This window comes from Notolepis coatsorum, assembly GCF_963971535.1.
Source record: "Notolepis coatsorum genome assembly, chromosome: 8".
In the NCBI taxonomy this organism is placed as follows: Eukaryota; Metazoa; Chordata; class Actinopteri; order Aulopiformes; family Paralepididae; genus Notolepis; species Notolepis coatsorum.
The window spans coordinates 72,726,060-72,747,934 of record NC_140172.1 but is presented as its reverse complement, the minus strand read 5'-3'; the positions used below and the strand labels follow the sequence as shown (position 1 = coordinate 72,747,934).

At 41.1% G+C, this 21,875-nt stretch overlaps 1 protein-coding gene across 2 annotated transcripts in view; it reads right to left on the bottom strand.

Annotated features, from left to right (window-relative positions):
• chaf1b (chromatin assembly factor 1, subunit B) overlaps positions 1–21,875 on the bottom strand; it is a 109,963-nt gene that overhangs the window by 53,460 nt on the left and 34,628 nt on the right. For both annotated transcript variants that reach the window (XM_084319780.1, XM_084319781.1), the window contains exons 6-7: positions 20,080–20,176; positions 12,763–12,841 (exon numbers count right to left, since the gene is read on the bottom strand). In XM_084319780.1, the coding sequence (XP_084175906.1) occupies positions 12,763–12,841; positions 20,080–20,176 (176 nt within the window). The remainder of the gene's footprint in view (positions 1–12,762; positions 12,842–20,079; positions 20,177–21,875) is intronic.

Here is a 21,875-nt window from a genome sequence, read left to right as displayed (position 1 = left end):
TATGTCCAAGAGATGAGTCAGCTTCACATCAACCACCCAGATGTCTTCAGACAATTTGAAAAGGGTTTTCATGTTATCCGTCGCAGCAGCCAATCATGGGCAGGCCTCAGCTCAGATCTTGTAATCGAAACAACATTGATGAGGTCATTGAAGACTACAGGAGGGATGACACATGGAAGTGGAATGACCGACAATCAGAGATCCCTTTGGACAATGTCAAAGGGCATAACATCAGAGTATAACACCGCAATGCAGGAGTTCTCAAACCAGACATACACAACATCAGAACAGCACAAGGATTCAACAGAGGCAAGGATGAAAAGGGATGCTGCTGACCTGGAGAAGATCACTTCAAAACTTGCTATATGTTCACCTTTCTCTCCAGACTCTTCTTTAAGGAATGTTGTTACAGGTGTTGTCGCTGAGGATGGAGTGAACGTGCATGATTATGACTCTGTTGGACGCAACATCATGCACAAAATGATCGGACAGCCGGCATTCACATTTTCATTTAGTAGAAAGGATAAAGCCATAACCCTTGGACAAAAATCGTCTATCAAGGTTGCTCCTGATCGAATCATTGATTCTGCACTTCTTTTTCAACGTTTCCTTATTGTCTCCCAAACTGGAGAGCTGTCATTGGAGGAGGTTATGCGTTACGAACTCAGTCCTTTCCCTCCTGCCCTCTTTGAAGCCGGAAACATCTTCCGCAAAGCTGATAAACCACAACTAGCGCACGCGATCTGTGATGCAATCCTAGATTCTGTACCAGAAACGGAGCATTATGTTCTTGATGGTGGTTCACTCCTTCACCGAATACAATGGAAGCACGGACAAAGCTATGGTAAAATTGCACAGTCATATGCAGACTTCACCATCCAACATTATGGCTCAGCTACAACCATTGTGTTTGATGGCTATGAGGATGGGCCATCCATTAAAGACAACACACATCAAAGAAGAGGAAACAATATTCATCCTATTGTCAACTTCACTGCTGAGACAGAGTTCTCAGGTAAGAAGGAGGAGTTCCTGTCAAGAGATCTGAATAAACAGAAACTGATCCACATGATAAGTGATGAACTGAAAGAACGGGATTGCACTGTGGTCAATTCACTTGGAGATGCTGATGTAGACATAGTAAGGGCCGCAGTGGGATCATCTCTTCTTCACACCACAACGCTGATTGGAGAAGATACTGATCTCCTCGTCTTACTTCTTTACTATGCACAGAGAGATAGCAAGGGCCTTTATTTCAGATCAGACAAGTCGAAAGCTGATGGTAGTTTTAAAGTGTACGCCATAAACCATTTGAAAGAAGTACTCGGACAGGATGTGTGTTCTCAGTTGCTGTTCATCCATGCTGTGACTGGCTGTGACACAACTTCCCGGATCTTCGGAGTTGGCAAAAAGACAGCATTCCAAAAACTTGTAAAAGGGGATCCTATCCTTCAGGCTTGTGCCAATGCATTCACTGTACCAAACCAGACAACAGATGTGATCGATGACCTTGGGTGCCAAGCAATGGCTGTCTTTTTTGGTGGAAAGTGCACAGATTCGCTTGCAAAAATGAGATATAACATTTTCAGCAAGAAGGTTGTCTCAGCTTCATCAACGGTAACGCCTGAACGTCTACCACCAACTGAATCTGCTACCAAATTCCACTGTCGTAGAGCATACTACCAGGTCATGGTCTGGATGGGAACAGATGATGGTATAGATGCTCTAGACTGGGGCTGGAACCTGCAGGACAATAGATTTGTCCCACTCATGTCAACAATGAATGCTGCTCCAGACAGTCTCTTGAAGGTCATTCATTGTAACTGTACCACTGCCTGCAAGACACTTCGCTGCTCATGCAGAAAATATGGACTACCTTGTACTACTGTCTGTGGACCATGTCAACTTCATGAATGTGACAATCCACATAACAAGTTTCTCCCAGAGGATCCTGAAGATGATGATGAGTAGGCCTAAAGACCACAATAAGTGGGTCATTTATTTTGTGTTCAACACCAAAGCCAGCTTTCTAGGTTGAATATAATAACCAATTTTTATTTTAGCCAAAATAAGCTACAGGCAGCCATTTTGATGATGCAAATGATGCATTCCTAGCAGATATATTTAGCTAGATATTTTGCTCGTTATTAATGTATAGAGGTGCCAGAATCAGTTTATAAATCCTTTAGAAATGTTTTCCCATTTGAGATACAGGCATTCTAAGCTCCCAGTCGTCATTTTGGACACCATTTTGAAAATTAAGCCTCTTCGGAAGGTGTATTTCCCTATATTATATTGACATATAGCCATTTTAAGCTTGGCCAGCCGCAATTTTGGACCCCATCTTGAAAATGAAGCCTTTCTGGAAGGTGTATTTTCCTAGATTTTTAGTATGTTAGTGAGCATGCCCAGAGGTACCAGAATCAGTTGAGAAATCCTTTGCACCATTTTCTTAATTTGAGATATAGCCATTTTAATCGCCCCGGCGCCATCTGGGACGCCATCTTGGAAATGACGGCTTTCGGAGGGGTCGATTTTGGTCGACTTTTAGTATGTTATTTAGCACGCCCAATACTACCAGAATCCATTGAAAAACCGTTTGTATAAATTTTTTTGGGGTTAAATCATATATTGACTCGCCTACCAAGCCAAGGCAATGCTGACTCTCCGGGAGTCGAGACCGCAGCCTCTTGCATTGGTGACGAGCACAATCTCCGCTACGCCACCTGACCGCCCGAAGGTAAAGTGTTTTTGATACAAATGTTGTGCATGCATCACGGATTGTGTGTTTATGGAGGTTTATCGAATAATTTCCCCGACAGGACATCATGCATCGGTGTGATTTTTGAAACATTCGAGACGTTTTCACAGCGTGTGCAATGCTGTGTTGTTGGTGTAGAGAGAAGGGGATATGATTTAAATGTATGGTTAATAACTAGTGCTGTCAGGCGATTAAAAAAATGTATCTAATTAATTACAGGATTTGTAATTAATTAATCTAATTAATCGCATTTTAATCGCATAACCATTTTATGCCTGATATTCTATATTATATAATCATATTTCAAATTGCATGTGTCCGGATGGCAGAATTCAGTACTGTATCTACAAAACCTTCTGTTTAATCATCTTCCATCTATTAATTTGCTTAGATTTTTCAGGTCTGGTCAATTTGAGCATGGTGTTATTCACAGTCAAAGATAACAAAAAAAATATTGATATTCTCATTTGGTTCATTACAATTTACTCAAAATAAAATTTTCATTCAATCAATCACAGCGCAGATTGAGTGATTGAATGAAAATGTTATTAACAGATTGCAGAATGGGTATACAGTACGGCTCAATACACACAATTGTTAAGGGGATGCAGATCAGAGAAAGACTTTCGTCTTGTTTACATCAGGGTCCCCCATTTTCAATTCATAATGAATTGTAAGTAAGGGTGCAACTTGCACTGTGCAATCCATTCTTTGTGGATCTAGCCCACAGTATTTCTGACACTGGGAATACATTCCCTGAGATTCATAGATGTCCCTAGAATCAAATACCAAGAACATGCAAATGGACCATATTAAAAAAAGAAATCTGTAAATGTGTATTCTACATTCTTATGGAATGAATGAGATACAAAAAAAATATAAAAAAAAAAAAAAAAAAAAAAAAAAAAAACGTTTCTTTTGTAATTAATTTTGAGTTAATTTTCATAACGCGATAATTTGCTGTGTAATTAATTTATCTAATTAAAGCGATAAACTGACAGCTCTATTAATAACACGTACGTTGTGGTTCGTTTCTCAGCTGTATCCAATCGCTTGCCTATAGCAAGTAGCGTATATGCATATAACATTGTTTAGAAACCTATTTTGCGAACGTTAGAGCGTGTTTTTTGTCCATTTTCGTCGAGATGTACTCCGTGGATGACATGCTTACGTCACATTACTGTTTACACAAATTTCTTGTGGTCTGTAACTTGGCAACAAAGAGAGGTGCTATTGGTCGAGCACAAGATACGTGACGAACTCGCACCAATACATCAAATAAAACTATGCGTTAGGGCTGGGCGATAAAACGATAACGATAATTATCGCGATATATTTTAATAATCGATATCGATCGATAATTAACACTTTAATCGCCATGGGTTAAATTCATAATTTACCATCCCTCGCCAGCTCTATTTGTCTATGGAGAAGTTCCCCTTCTTTGCAGGGCTATAACTTTTTAAATTCTATTGCTAAACTGCCATTATTATGGCCCATTCAATGTCCTATATGTATTGTTCAGGGTGTAGCAACGTTAAACTTTTTCATTCACATATTCATACTAAAATATGGTCTAAAGTATAAGTATGTTTTTATCGTTTTCTGCAGCTTTCTTCAGAACGTGATTTATAGCCCCAAATGCATTATATTGATGATCAAATACAGTTTGGTAGGAATCTGTGCGAGATAAAAAATGTCAACTGTTTCAAGTTTCAAGTTTCTTTAATAGTTGTCATACAGAAGTACAGAATACTTTTGTACAAAATGCTTCTTACTGTTGCGCTCCAGAGACTGTGCATGACAAGATAAGTATGAAATAAAAACATAGTAAAAATTAGAAGAAAAAAAAGAGGTCACAGTGTTCAGTTTAGACATATGTACAATGTTCGTAGACGTAGTTACCATACAATATACAATACTGTGCAGTGTACTAATATACAATACTATATAGTGCAAGGCATAAATGGACGAGGTGCAGTTTAGGTACAATTCACAGTAGGTGTACGAGTTGTAGTGCAAATCCTTTATCAATAAATATAAAGTGTAAGTGTGTTTGTGTGATCTAAAGTGTGGAGAGTGGGTGCTGCAGTGTGTTGTTTGTTTGAGTGAGTGTGTGTGTGCGTGTGGGTGTGTGTGCTGTGTGCATTTGATGGTTGTTGCATAGTGATTATTGTTCGTTTAGCGATTATTGTTCGTTTAGCAGCCTGATGGCCTGGGGATAGAAGCTCCTTCTGAGTCTTTCTGTGCTCGTCATAAGACTCCGGTATCGGTACTGCACGTACTTCTAGAAGTTTCTACGCATCATCTGATGTTGACCGGATGGGCGGGGGATCGTTTATAATTCCGTGGGCAGCGTTAGATGATTCATCCAGAGTGGGTCATATGTTCATCAGATCAGTTAGTATAGAAAACGTTCGAAAATAACGCTGAATCTTACCGTGGCTTCCTCGCGCCGCTGGCAGATGAGCGTGGAACGGATTTTTTTCTATTATGGGATGTAGAAATGCCCGATCCATTTCCAGGTTGTATAATAGTATATACGTCCAAATAACGTTGTTTATTGAGTTAGGGCGAGCAATCTATTATCCAGTGTTTCAAGATGGAGTCGCGGGAGCTATAGCGAGTGGCCGGACCACATATGGATGAGTACTACCGGTTCAAAGGTTAATATCAAGTTCAAGTTCAAGTTCAAGTTCTTTAATAGTTGTCATACAGAAGTACAGAATACTTTCATACAAAATGCTTCTTACTGTTACGCTCCAGAGACTGTGCTAGACAAGATAGTATCAAATAACATAATAACATAATATAGCATGAATTTAGAAGAAGAAAATGAGGTCACAGTGTTCGGTATAGACATATGTACAATGTTCTGAGTTACCATATAATATACAATACACAATACTATGCAGTGTACTAATGTACAGTACTATCTAGTGCAAAGCAGAAATGGGATGAGGTACAATTTTAGGTACAATTTACAGTAAGGTGTACGAGTTGTAGTGCAATCCTTCATCCATAAATATAAAGTGTGGGGAGTGGGTGCTACAGTGTGTTTGTTTAAAGTGGGTGTGTGCTATAAAGTGTGTGGAGTGGGTGCTACAGTGTGTTTGTTTAAAGTGAGTGTGTGCGTGTGGATGTGTGTGCTATGTGCGTTTGGTGGTTGTTGTTGTGTAGTGTTCATTCATTGTTCGTTTAGCAGCCTGATGGCCTGGGGATAGAAGCTACTTCTGAGTCTTTCTGTGCTCGCCTTGAGACTACTGTATCGCTTGCCTGACCGCAGCAGTTCGAAGAGGCAGTTGTTCGGGTGACTGGAGTCTTTAATGATTCTCTTAGCCTTGCCCTTGCAACGCTTGTAGTAAATGTTCTGGAGGGTGGGGAGCCCCCCTCCAATTGTGCGTTCGGCTGAACGTGTCACTCTTTGTAGTCTGCTTTGGTCTTTTGCAGTGCTATTCCCAAACCAGGAGGTGATGTTGCCGGTCAAGATGCTCTCTATTGTACATGAGTAGAAGTTCTTAAGGATCTTCTGGCTGACTTGGAACTTCCTTAGGCGCCTGAGGAAGTAGAGGCGTTGTCGTGCCTTCTTCACCACTGTTAATGTGTGTGGTCCATGTCAAGTCCTCGGATATGTAGGCTCCGAGGTACTTGAAGCTGTTGACTCTCTCAACCGGTGCCCCGTCGATGCTGAGGGGGCTGTAGTCCTTGACCCCCGACCTCCTGAAGTCCACAATCATCTCCTTTGTTTTGCTGACGTTCAGGGAGAGGCTGTTTTCCTGGCACCATCCCGCCAGGACCTTGACCTCTTCCAGGTAGGCCCTCTCGTCGTTGGCAGAGATCAGGCCCACCACCACTGTGTCGTCAGCAAATTTGACGATTGTATTGCTACTCCGCTGAGCCACACAGTCGTGTGTGTACAGGGAGTAGAGGAGGGGACTCAGAACACAGCCCTGGGGGGCCCCTATGTTGAGGGTGATGGATGAGGAGGTGCAGTTGCCTGCTCTCACCACCTGGGGTCTGCCAGTCAGGAAGTCCAAGACCCACTGGCAGAGGTCATAGCCCAAGCCCAGGTCCCTGAGCTTGGCTATGAGTATGGAGGGGACTATGGTATTGAATGCCGAGCTGTAGTCGATGAATAGCATTCTCACATAGTTCCCCTGCCTCTTGTCCAGGTGTGATGCTGCTGTGTGCAGCACATGGGATATGGCGTCCTCCGTGGACCTGTTGGGGCGGTATGCAAATTGCAGGGGGTCCATGTTGATGGGGAGGGAGGAGCAGATGTAGCCCTTTACTAGCTTCTCAAAGCACTTCATGGCTATGGTAGTCGTTGAGGCAAGCAGGCTTGGATTTTTTGGGTACAGGGATAATAGTGGACTTCTTCAGGCAGGTGGGGATGACAGCCTGTTCTAAGGACAGGTTAAATATGTCAGTGAATACTGGGGCCAGTTGGTCGGCACAGACTTTTAGGACGCGGCCGGGGATGCCGTCCGGACCTGCTGCCTTCCTGATATTCACTTTTTTAAAGGTCCGCCTCACCTCATGCTCTGTTACCCTGAACACTGCGCCTCCATCAGCAGCCGACCCCCCCCCCCCCCCCCCATTGCCGAGGCCTGTGAGCTGGTGTTGTTATTACCAGCATCAAACCTCGCATAGAAGGTATTGAGGTCGTTTGCTAAGGAGATGTCACTGTTCAGTTTGAGGGAGGCGCCTTTGTAGTCTGTCATCGTTTTGAGCCCCTGCCACATAGCTCTAGAGTCAGCTTGTTCAAACTGGAGTTCAATTTTATCCCTGTAGCGCCGTTTGGCCTCTGACACTGTCCTCCTTACGTTGTGTCGCGCCACCTTGTGGTCATTCATGTTGCCTGCCACTAGGCCGTCATTGTATGCTTTGGTGCGCTCTCTCAGAGCTTCACGGACGGATTTGTCTACCCAGGGTTTTTGATTTGGGTAAACTTTCATTTTGGTAGTGGGGATTGTTTCTTTCACCCTAGTACAGACATAGTCCAGCACTGTCTCCGTGTAGGCATTAATGTTATCTGTGTCGCGGAACACAATCCAGTCTGTGTGGTGAAACACTGACCGGATCGTCTCTTCTGACGTCAGATCCCATTTCTGCACCTCTCGCGAGACTACGGGAGTACTTTTAATTCTCTGTCTGTACTTTGGTGAAAGGAAAATGGATGCGTGATCTGACTTGCCAAAGCCACTATCAGAATGAGCCTTGTAGCCACCTTTAAATTGCGTGTAACAGTGATCTAGGATGTTACCGCCTCTGGTGTTGCAAGTCACATGCTGATAGAAGTCGGGCAATACCTTTCTCAGATTGGCGCTATTGAAATCTCCCAGTACTAAAATGGCGGCGTTAACGTTAGCCACTTGTATTCTATTTACCTCGTCGTGTAGTCTGGAGAGCGCAACCTTGTTGCTGGCTTGCGGTGGAATATACACTCCGACCAGGACGATCGCCGTTAACTCCCTCGGGAGGAAGAAAGGACGACACTTGATGGTTATATATTCCAGTTCTGGGGAGCAGTGGTTGGATAATTCCTTCACGTTCGTTGGATCACTCCAATTTTTGTTAAACATGAAGGCAATACCTCCTCCACGTTGTTTACCGGACTCTGATGATGTCCGATCCTTTCGATGGATAAAGAAGTGATCCGCTGGTTGAATTGCGTGATCTGGAACCTCCGGTGTGAGCCATGTTTCGGTGAAGCAAAGGACATTGCAGTCCCTAACGTCTCTTTGATATTGAATCCTTGCTCGGATGTCATCCAGTTTATTGTCTATTGATTGTACATTGGCTAGCAATATACTGGGAAGTGGTGTACGGTGGCGTCTGGATCTCAGCCTGTTTCGGATCCCAGCCCTCTTTCCTCGTCGTCTTTTCCTGGGCTCTGGGAACAAAGGGTCTGGTCCTAATCTCCGGAGAATTTCTTCAGGCCATTGATGTGGTTCGGAAAGCTGATCCAGCGAGTAATCCAGTTGGTAAGTTTCCCGTAATCCAATGTCTATGAGTGACTGACGGTCATATACATTAAATGCACCAACAGTTGGTACGCACAAAACTCTAAAAACTATAAATATTAACAAAAGTAAACACAGTCTCGACGGAGCGAACAGAGAGGCAGCCGGTCGGGGCGGCGCCATCATCACATATAATATCCGGTTGGCAATCTGCCGATCGGCCACCAGATGGCGCTCTTGAACCGCTAGAGAGTTGAGAGGAGATCACCAGTGTGTCTCAGGGCTCCGGAAAGGAAATATGATTTCGATGACAGATTTTTGAAATATTGACATCAAAGACGAGTTACGGCGTCTTCGGCAGAATGAGCATGGCTCGGAATGACGTCTTAACTCGTCCCCGGCGATCATAGTGTTAAAAAAAATTATATATTTTTTTGTGACCTGCAACAGGGCAGTTTTAAAACCAGAGACAGTGGACAGACTTCTCTTTCTTGCCTGCAAAGTAATGGCTTTGCTTGTCCAAATGACAATACTGACCAAATTGAGATTTATTTTTCTCTTGTCCCATTAGTTTGCTTTCTAATATAAAATACAATTATAGGGCGCCCCAGTGGCGAACCACATAGCGCGCTCAGCCGCGACACGGCCGGAGTCGAACCCGTCGTTATTTGCCGAATGTCTTCCCCCCACTCTTGTCTCCCATTCCTCCTCCGTCTCTCACTACTGGCCTGCCCAGTAGAAATAAAGCGATAAAACGCCAAAAAAAAATCTAAAAAAAAATATATATATATATATATATTAACACTTTGGGTGCCGGGAAACGTTTAAACACGTCATTCCCGGCCATGCTCAAGTTGCCGAAGACACTTTACAGCGTCTTTGATATCAATATTTCAAAAATCTGGGACCGGATTCATATTTCCCCTCCGCTGGCCTGAGATCCACCAGGAGGACCCACTGAGCTCTCTGGCGGTTCAGGAGCGCCATCTGGTGGCCGATCGGCGCAATCGCTTAACAGGAAGTGCCGTAGAGGTTGTGCTGGTCGCCCGTATTACTTCCGGGCACTCGCTATAGGTCCCGAGGCTCGATCTCGACACACTACATAGCGATCGATTGCCAATAACTCGATAAACAACATGATTTGGACGTATATACCATTATACAAGCTGGAAATGGACCGGGTAAATCTACATCCCATAATGATAAAATTTCTACTCTACGATGATCGCCCAACGGCGCGCGGAGACTGGGGTGAGTTTTAGCGTGTAAAATTACCGTCTTCGATACTAACTGCTATGATCAACATTTGACCCACATTAGATGATTGGTATAACGCTGCCCACGGAATTATAAACGCCCCCTAGCCCATCCGGTCAACATCAGATGATGTGTAGTAACTTCTAGAAGTACGTCTAGTTGGAATTTTTTATATCGCGCTGATTGCCATAAAACTGTATTGCATCATCAATATAATGCATTTGGGGCTATAGATTACGTTCTGGAGAAAGCTGCAGAAAGAGATGAAAACATACTTATACATTAGACCAGTGGTTCCCAAAGTCGGGGTCGCGACCCAAAGGTGGGCCGCGAGCAGCCACAGGTGGGCCGCGAGATGATTAAAAAAAAAAAATAAAAAAAAAATTGTCAGGCCACTGAACTTAGAAGCAGGCCAGGACAGTGTTTCTAGTTGTATTCTAAAATTCTATTCTATTGTATTCTAAAATGTGACTATATGGTTTTATATTAACTTAATAAATAAACAAAAACGAAAAATCTACTTATTTCAACGAACATTTCAAACTAAATAACAGATTATGCACATAAAACGCTGAAAACAACCGAAGCAACAATAGTATTTTAATGAGGCTATTATTATTATCATTATTATTTTGCAACAAGTTAGCCCTCTCATAAATAGCACATATAAATGAATAACTAACTTGAACTAACTTAATAGGATTGAAGTGATATTTGGCTTAAAAAATCGGTCGCCTGGCAAAAAAAAAGAAAAAAAAAAGCCAGACGATGTGCATTGGGCCGCGGCTCTCTGACGCCTTATTTTCTGGGCCCCGGCCTGAAAAGTTTGGGAACCCCTGCATTAGACCATACTTTACTATGAATATGTGAATGAAAAAGTTTAACGTTGCTACACAGTGAACAATACATATAGGACTTTGAATGGGCCCTAATAATGGCAATGTAGCAATAGAATTTAAAAAGTTATAGCCCTGCAAAGAAGGGGACTTTCTCTATAGACAAATAGAGCCGGCAACCTACGGTTGATAATGAATTTAACCCATGGCAGCCAAAGTGTTAATAAAAAAAAATAAATAAAAAAAAATGTAATCCTCTTTTTCTCCGCCCGGTTGTTGTGCGAATGTTCCTCCTACTGGTCGGTACAAGGGAACCCTGAAGTCCACCACATGCTTCCTCCGACATGTGGAGACAGCCAGTGGCTCTTTTTTCACCTGGCAGCGAGGACTCTCATTGGTGAAGCGTAACGAGTGGGAGGTCACCCTGCCTTCACCATTTCCTGCCTTTCACTGAGCAGGCGCCCAGACCTGACCTGTAGGCGTTGCTGTCCACAACGCCAGATTACCACCCACGACTTCCCTCCCCCTAACTCAGCCAAACGAGTTAGTATGACGACCGGCCCAAGCCGCAGGGCAATGCTGACTCCGGGAGTCGAGAGCGCAGCCTCTTGCATTGGTGACGAGCGCAATCTCCGCTACGCCACCCGACCGCTATAATTTAAAATACAATTTGAAACCGTCTGTACACAGTAGGCTATGTGTGCTAGCAGAGCTAGTCTCCAGTCGCGAGTCACGGTGCACATGTGCAGTGGTTTGTCCACCAAAAAAGCGCCAAAAGATAGAAAAGAAACTAGCAGAGCCAGAACTATTCAACTCCCCTGGAGCTACAGCCAGCAGAGAAGCCTGTTTACTTTCGCTTTCAAACCAGCTGCAGCCTGAGAACTGGAGTGTGAGGGGCTGCAACACTAAAGATGGCGGCAACGACAATTAAATAAAAAAAATTTAAAAAATTATATACTTACCGTAATCCCTCTAATAGTAACCGGGTCTCAAATACAAGCCGGGTCTCTATTAATGGCCGGGTGCGCTCTTGAGCTAAGCAATTATAAGCCGGCCTCCTAATACAAGCCGGGTTACTAATATACTGAGCTGCATACTGAGCTAGTTACTTGATTTCACTTTGAAAACGTTGAAATGACCAGTGACCACCTGTAATTGCACTGTTTACTATTTCATACAGTACTTGGTTTCAATAAATGAACCCAGTACATTTTACTGGGTTCAAACTGACACAAAATGTTGATTTATTCATTATGATGCGTTTGAAAATTTGAAATATAGGCCTCCCTCTTATACAGGCCTCCTCCTAATACAAGCCTGGTACCCGCTACAGTTGAAACAAATACAAGCCGGGGTTACTATTAGAGGAATTACGATATGATAACATTATCATATCGTTATTGTGATATCATTTTTGGCCATATCGCCGAGCCCTACTATGCGGTGACCAAGTATCCGTTCTCGAGGAAAGATCTAGTCCCGACTTTAAAATTATGATTGCGCAAAACCGGGTGGATTCTAAATAGAGAACTTTTTATTCCTAAATCTACACCAATAGATCTTTAGCCCAGAGTGAAAATTGTGTAGTCCGCCGAGGTGGGAACGAGATGAAATGATACAGCCTTCACCTTATGGCCTATACCGTTACACCCCTAGTCATACTGGTACCATTACACCCATAGATACTGGTACCATTACACCCCTAGATACTGGTATTGGCCATCAGGTCGATAACAACTCAAACAAGGCATATGTGCAGGAGAATTCCACAATACTAAAATCTGATAACAAGAACCGCATGAATCTCAGAAAAAATTTAAGCAAAGCAACTTGAATGTCTGCATTCTTGGCAACATGGGAAAAAAAAGTCTACACGGTTTAGTACAAGTAATAAGTAAGCGTAGGACTCAATCAGTACATAAACAGCGGTGACATCACTGACCTCTCCCTCTGATCCAGAGCTCAGCTTGCTGATGCAGTAGGCCTTCTTCCTGGTGTGGGTACTGTAGACACGCAGCACTCTGATGGTGGAGAGAGAAACACATTGTGATGAGGGTAGGGTAACCATTGTGATGCAGGTCAGGTAACATTGTGATGAGGGTCGGGTACCATTGTGATGAGGGTCGGGTAACATTGTGATGTTATCATTTGAATGTTTTCCATTCCGATGCCAAAACAGATACTCGGAAAAGATGCCAGTTCCTAATCTGTGCCAAAATCTATTCTTTATTCTTCTTCTTTTAAAATAAATACCATGTAAACACCAAATCACTGATTCAAACTTGATGAACCGGAGCTCTTGTAAATCCATAACTCTTGCTATGTCCCCTCTGACTTGGCGCTCTGAAAACCAACATCTCAGAACAATCATAACACCAACACCCTGCTGATAGTATCAGTACATGGATCCTCAAGAGTTCAGTAATCATTCCAGTGCCACACATGATCCGGTACGGGTCAGTACTCGTTCCAGTGCCACACATGATCCGGTACGGGTGAGTACGTGTTCCAGTGCCACACATGATCCGGTACGGGTCAGTACTCGTTCCAGTGCCACACATGATCCGGTACGGGTCAGTATCGACCACGTGGGAACCTAATTGTGATGTAATTGTGTAGGGTTGAGGAAAAATAGACAAAAAACGATTTAATTTGAATCGAATAGATTCGTCCTGAAGATTCTGGCCTCCTGAAACCAGCACCATCAAGCTTAATTTAATCGATAAGAGTGAAAACATATTGGAACCATGCGTACGGTAATCAATCAGCTGATACCAATCCAGTGAACATACTTGCAACATGGAGGGACGTGATATGAACATAAATATGAAGAGAAATATCATATGATGTATTTTGGGCATCTTTGTCAATGGGTTTCCTGTGTGCCAAACTAATTATAATAAAAAGTATAGCTGTATTAAAATGGTGGTGTTATTTATTTGTTTGTTTCACAACATTGGCCAATGGGAGCAGCACGACGATGACGGTGTCCGTTGTCTTTGTTCTCTTGCTCTTTGAGGTACACTGAATACATGCAGAAGGTGTGGATTTTTATTTATACCGGTATATATATATTAATATTATATATATATTTATTTTATTTAATACCTTAGTCCATGATATATACATACGTTAATCAAAAAAGTATTAAAAAGGTAAAAGAAAATAAACCATTTTGAATTACCGGTAAATAGCACCGGGACAATTACCGGTATATTACAAATAGAGCGATATGGCCAAACTATCATATCACAATATTTTTCTTAGTTTTGGCGGTTTAAGGTATTTGACAGTATTTTGTTTTACAGTTTAAATTAAAATGTGATATTCAAGAGGTTTAGTCATCACATACATACACACAACATATAGTGAAATGAAGGTGGCCATGCCCGCTTCGATATACAAAAATACAAATAATAATAATAGAAATAAAATAGACATGATAAAATTACTAAGATAAAATACAAAAGGCAATGAGTCCTATGTACACTTCTATAGAATATACAGTTCTACCCTATGTCACTATGCTATCCAGTTTTTGTGGTATATAATGGCAATTACAAAATAAAAAGACCAAAGAAGCAAAAACAATACAGACGAATGAGGTCAGAGGAATCCATCAATTCATTTAAAAATTACTTACTGGCACTGAAGTGGGATGTAATTTATCAAAGTGGTGATGTAAATGGTGCTTATAACACTTTCTTTAGGTATGATACAAATTGCCCAATAAAAGAATGGAGCAGTAAAAGAAAATATATCAATTGTCCATGGATCCCAAAGGGATTACAAAATGCCTGCAAAAAGAAAAACACTCTTTATAGGGAATTTATAAGATTGAAAACAAAAGAAGCGGACAATAAATATAAAACATATAATATTATAAATAAATAATAAAATATTATAAGGAAATACTAGATAATAAAAACAATATTAAGGGAAGGGAATATGGAAGTTATTAAACAGTATTATAAGAAACAGTACCACAGCTAATAATTATCCAAAATATTTCATTGATGATGACAAAGATCAGTATAATATAGTAGATGTGGCCAACAGCTTTAATAAATTCTTTGTAAGCGTTGGACCCGATCTTGAAAAAAAAATCCTGATCCTGGGACAGCTGGTAAAAATGTTTAGGGATTGTTGGAGAGAAATCCCAGTTCAATGTTTTTAAAAGCAGTGGATGAAAAAGAAACTTTGGACATTGTAAATAAATGTAAGAACAACAAGTCCACTGAGTGTGATGACATTGATATGACATTAGTGAAAAAGGTCATTGCTGGGATTTGCAGACATACATCTGCAACCTCATCATTTCAAACTGGTTAATTTCCAGATTAAATGAAAACAGCTAAAGTCATACCACTGTATAAAACTGGGAGCAAACACCACTTCACAAACTATAGACCTGTCTCTTTACTCCCGCAATTCTCCAAAGTACTGGAGAAACCTTTTAACAACAGGTTAGATGCTTTCTTAGATAAGCATCAGTTACCGGTACTCTCTGATAGCCAATATGGGTTCAGAGCAAACAGATCAACGTCACTGGCAATAATAGAAACAAGAGGAAATCACAAATGCCATAGACAAAAAACAATATGCAATTGGAGTATTTATTGATCTAAAAAAAAAGCATTTGACACAATTAACCATGATATATTAATTAAAGGGGACATGCATTATAAATAGCCTTTTCCAGTGTTTAGCATGTTTTCCTAGCAATTGGGGATTATATCAATGTGGTCCGTGTCGTTAATTATCATATTGACTCATCAGTCTAGTCTCGAGTTCACGAGATCCTCCCTCACTCAACTAAGCTGTTCTGATTTGACAGTTTTGCTGACGTGAATATAGCACTGATTTGCATAACTAACGCCCCCTCTATGGTTGACAGCGACAGCAGAGCGAGTGGAAATATCTTCCACTTCCTCAAACAGAGCGAGGCAGAGAGCGCATAGTGTAACCCGCCACTTCCTCAAACGGGTTTTGACTGCGAGTCAGGGAGCGGACGAGCGAGAGAGAGGTAGGGAGAGAGATGGAGAGAGAGAAAGAGAGGGACCAGTCTTCTCTCACACACACGGAGCGTTTACACAGGTTGTGTGTAAGTGCTCCATGCCTCCGTGTGTCCCTCTCTCTCTCCCTCCCTCCCTCGCAGTCGGGAGCACCAGCATATCACTGTAATATCCTTGCGCATGCTCCCACGTGCACGCCCGTATTCCGATCCGTACAATAATATTCGCAGGGGTATATATTGTCATTAAAACAAGTTACCAATGCATTGTCCCGTGGGATTATGCCCCCCCCGCGGCGAAATTAATTAGTATCCCCCTGAGTCTCTCTCTGTGCCAGTCGCAGACTGTGTGGATGACTGTCACTCCAAGTGGCACAGCCAGGCCAACACAGCCTGAAATCCAAAGGGAGAAAAAATTGGCTTTTGAGTACTTGATTAGAAATATAAAACAATGAATTTTTTTGAAAAAAACATTACAGATGTGTTCAATAGACTCACAGGAATTGTGTAAATCTAAATAAGAGACAACAGTATGTGAAACTGGGTGATTGCTCTTCAATGTGTTTGGACATTGATTGTGGTGTCCCCCAGGGGTCAGTGTTGGGGCCAAAATTATTTATACTGTATATCAGGGGTGACCAACCCGCAGCTCGCGAGCCACATGCAGCTCTTTGCCCGTCCATGTGCGGCTCTTCCATCAAACAAAATTTATAATTTTTTTTTAATTTTACTTTTTTTTTTTTTTTATCACATAAGGACGTAGAATACACATTTACAATGTTCTTGTTCAATGTTCTTGGTATCTGAATCTAGGGACATATATGAATCAGTGTCAGAAATAGTGTGTCTGTTACTAGGCTTGAGTAAATTGTAATGAACCAAAGGAGAATATCAATTCTATTTAAAAAAAAAATGTTATCTTTGACTGTGAATAACACCATGCTAAAATTTACCAGACCTGAAAAATCTTTTTTATAATGTAAATTTCTCCACCATTTTTCATCGTATTGCAACACCGTTTTTTTGCAAGACGTTCACAGAAAGGTAGAGAAACTAACTGCGTTCTGTTTTATGGCAATAACGTTCAGGTTTGTGAGAGATAATCCCAAAAAATAAGAGAAATAAAAAAGTAAATCCAGAAGTCAGATGATTGACAGGGGCTGGTGTGAGCTGGGTAGGGTAGTTTTTCGAAATTCGAACGCCCTGAGTCTCTTCCTTCAAAAGAATACACTCACTTTTGGCTGTGCCACTTCCTCCTGTCAATATGCGCCGGTTTCTGACTCAATGCCCTGAGATTTCTATAATCTTATATTTCACTAATAACAGTTCAAATAATTGGTAAACAAACATAATGCTGAAAATATACACTTTTACTGTATATCTCTGGCTTAAGAGGTTAACCCTGTGAGGCCCAAATTAAAAAGACATTAGCAACTTCAGAGGCCAGAGGGTGGGACATATAAACACATTTACAATAGCATTGTGAGGCTGAACAACAGGACCAATTGACTATACATGTGCCTAAACATTTTTAAATAAACATTATTTTTTTAAATGGCTAAAAGTGATTTTGTAATTTTGCAACAGTGGGTCTTACAGGGTACTTTTAACCCTGTGAGGCCCAAATAAAAAAGACATTAGCAACTTCAGAGGCCAGAGGGTGAGACCTATAAACACATGAAGGGTGCCGTGACTGAAAAAAAAGAGTTGAGAAACGCTGGTATATGGTGTGGCTCTTTGTGGTACCAGTCATTTTTGTGGCTCTTAGTCTGTGACTGGTTGGCCACCCCTGCTGCTACATATCAATGACTATGTAAAGCAGTGGTGCCCAACCAGTCGATCGTGATCGACAGGTAGATCGCGGGCTGATTTCAAGTAGATCGATTAATAAAATTTGATTATATCAACAAAAAAAAGTTTTTTTTTAAATATAAAAAAATGGAAAATCAACTCTGCCTCTCCTTGTTAACTACAACATGCAATGCTGTTTGTTATTTAAGATGAGGTCGGACTCGGCACTGACAGATTTGTGTTCATTATGCTGCTTTTATAAAGCCTCAAATGATGGCTTACAATATACAATTTTGGCTGGTAGCTCTCGGCTAGGTGGTAAATGAAAAAGTAGATCTTGGTTCAAAAACGGTTGGGCACCCCTGATGTAAAGTGTCCAAGTTACTGAAATTAGTTTTGTTTGCCAATTACAAATATTTTCTGTTCTGGGGATCATTTAAATAAACTGCAGGACATTACGCAGGAAACTTAAAATATAGTTTGATTTCAACAAATTGTCATTACATTTACCTAAGACCAAAATAATGCTGTTTGGAAATTGTAGGAAAGATATGTGTACAGAAAAAAATAGATGGGGTGGAAATTGAAAGAGTGAATTTTTTTTATTGGAAATCACATATCAAACATATTCAAACCAAATTGGCAAGGAGCATTTCAGTAATAAACAAAGCAAAGCAGGTCCTGGATCACAAATCACTTCACATTCTCTACTGTTCACTAGTTTCACCATATTTAACCTACTACGTTGAAGTCTGGGGAAATAATTATAAATGCTCATTACACCCATTAACCATCCTACAGAAAAGAGCTGTGTGCATCATTCACAAGGTTGGATATCAGGAACATACTCATTCACTTTTCTTAGTCAAAATTATTAAAATGTACTGATATGTATCAAACTGCACAAATAATGTACAAAGCAAAAAATAATAAACTCCCAGGAAATATTCAAAGACTGTTCAACGTGCAAGATGGGGGTTACAATTTAAGGGGAACATTTAATTTCAAAAGACCATGAAGAGTCTTTGTATTTCAATATGCGGAGTAAAATTATGGAACGGTCCGATTGTGGAGTTAAAGCAATGTCAAAACATAAAACAGTTTAATACAGTCAAATGGTTTTACAGAGGTACAGAGATGAAGGGGTTTGATAACTGGCAGTATGTATGTGTATGTATGTATATATAAATGTGCATATGTAGGTATATAGTTGTATATACCGTATGTATAAAAAATGGATAGAGGACCTTTACAGGGTAACATACAGTTTGGCAAATATTAATAAGGTATTATTAAAAATGTTTATTGTTAAACTAAAGTAAATTTTCAATATAAGTCTAGTATTGTATGAATTAGTATGTTCTGATGTGTAAATAGGGGTGGGATTAAATAAGTGTATGCTTCTTCCCACTCCTTTTCAAATATGTAAATGACAAAAAAGAATAACAAATTTAGTTTGACTTTTTTGTTTGTTCTTTGTTATTTTTTATATACATTTATTATTTGAACGGCTTAACACTTTGGGTGCCAAAAACTAGTTAAGTCGTTTCTGGGCCTAAGTCGTTCAGTGCCAAAAACTGGCACTGGGTTTTCTGGGTAGTTTTTTCTTTTTTTCGATTATTTTTATTCATTATCCACCCAGGATAATTGTTGTCACCATATGGAATGATATCCCCGGTCCATATGTTGTGGTGGATTATGCCGTGGACCAAATCGACATTGGATGTACCAGATGGCGATCAAATAATTGGAATATTATTTTTGGAATACTCTCGATCACAGGTAAGAACAATCTGATATTTTAGCTTGATCCTGCAATGCTTTCATACCGATCGGGCTGATAACCGTTTTTAGTGTTCAATACGAATGCCGTTACTGACAATCAAATAATCAGAAATGACCCCCCCCCCTTTCATGCATTCATGATGGAACAACCCCCGAAACTCTGTACTTCCTTAATTGTCTCGGGTGATAGAGACGCTGCTTTGCCTTTTTTACCAGTGTCTATGTGTGTTGAACATGTCAGGTCCTCTGTGATGCGGACTCCCAGGTACTTAAAACTGCTCACCCTGTCCATGCTAGCCCCATTTAACCACATCACTAGTTTCATGCCTTTTCTGCCTGTGTGTGTGCCTACCGGTCACAGCTGAGTGTGGCCACCAGAGGGTCCCAGGTCACTCCCTGGACATAGCTCTTACCACATACTGCCCCAGAGGGTCCCAGGTCACTCCCTGGACATAGCTCTTACCACATACTGCCCCAGAGGGTCCCAGGTCACTCCCTGGATATAGCTCTTACCACATACTGCCCCAGAGGGTCCCAGGTCACTCCCTGGACATAGCTCTTACCACATACTGCCCCAGAGGGTCCCAGGTCACTCCCTGGACATAGCTCAGCCTCTTACCACATACTGCCCCAGAGGGTCCCAGGTCACTCCCTGGATGTAGCTCTTACCGGTCACAGCTGAGCGTGGCCACATACTGCCCCAGAGGGTCCCAGGTCACTCCCTGGACGTAGCTCTTATGGTCATTGAAGATGCACAGCTTCTGACCTGAACAACAACAACAACAACAACAGTTATTAACTATTTATTAAAGGGGACATGCATTATAAATGGCTTTTTTCTGTGTTTAGCATGGTTTTATAGTAATAGGGGTTAGTATCAATGGGTCTGTGTCTCTAATTACCATATTAACTCATCAGTCTCGAGATCTTCCCTCACTCAACTAAGCTGTTCTGATTTGATGGTTTTGCTGACGTGAATATGGCACTGATTTGCATAACTAATGGTTGACAGCAGAGCGAGTGGAATTATCTTCACTTCCTCAAACAGAGCGAGGCAGACAACGAGCGAGTGAGAGAGGAGCTTGTCGGGGAAACAAACCGCGCGCAAGGAGGAAGCAGTCTCTCTCCCTCTCTCTCTGTGCCTGTCGCATACTGTGTGGATGACTGTCACTCAAAGTGCTTATGGGCGGAGCCAGGCCAACACAGCCTGAAATCCAAAGGGAGAACAATTTGGCTTTCGAGTACTTGATTAGAAATATAAAACAATGAATTAAAAAAAAATTAAAAATAAACGTACAAATGTGTTCAATAGACTCACAGGAATTGTGTAAAGTTGCCCAAATAGTGCAAGGAATAGCAATGCATGTGCCCTTTAAAGGAACACCACCCAAACTCCAATAAGTTATTTCCAGGCCTAAGAAATCTATCTGTGAACATGAGCTACTCTCTCTCAAAGCCAGAAACCAGAGAAGTAAGAATAAGCAAACTTGTGATGTCATTGATTGATTGATTGAAAACTTTATTAACAGATTGCAGAATGGGTACAATACAGTACGGCTCAATACACACAATTGTTAAGGGGATGCAGACCAGAGAAAGACTTGTTTACATCAGGGTCACCCATTTTCAATTCATAATGACATTTATGACATACACAACATACAGACACAGATATATATCATGACATACATTATATACAAGTATAAAGTCTGGAGCAATGAATGAGAGACTGAATTTGTAGACTCAGTTTTTACACCCAAATTAGTTTATTATATAGTAGTGTCTCAGTTCTGAAACAGTAAATGTACCATACGCTCCCAGTTTAATATACCACATATGCTCTCAGTTTAATATACCATATGCTCCCAGTTTAATATACCATATGCTCCCACTTTAATATATCATCTTTCCCAATTCATTGTCTATGACAAGTTTCCGACTTTATACCTGATGACATCACAAGCATAATGTTTTAATTATTTGGATTTGGGTCGTTTGTGTTCGCTAACATTTTGGACCATCTTAGACCATAGGAATAACATGTATTATTTTTCCCATCTACATCATTTCATGGAGCTGTAATTAACACAAGGATGTTATGTCCCCAATCACTGGTGGCCATATTCAAACTTGTTTACCCCCAATAACTGTCTGACCAATAACTAAATGACAAAACAGTGTTTAACTACTGTACTACTCTGACCTTTACCCATGACCATTTGAATTAGCAGCTAAGTTGTTGTTAAGGCTGAGACCACTTATCGATAATTGCGTGAAATCTTTGCATGTGTAAAAAATATTTTAAAAAGGTGTATATACTTTATACTATACTAAAATACTAGGGGCAGAATCCACAAAGGGTTTGCGCAGCTTTTTCCGACGCAAAGCCAGTGCATATCGCTCTCAAAGGACGCGCAGCGGGTGAAATGAGGTGGCGCATGCGTTCCGTCAGCATTGCGTCAGGT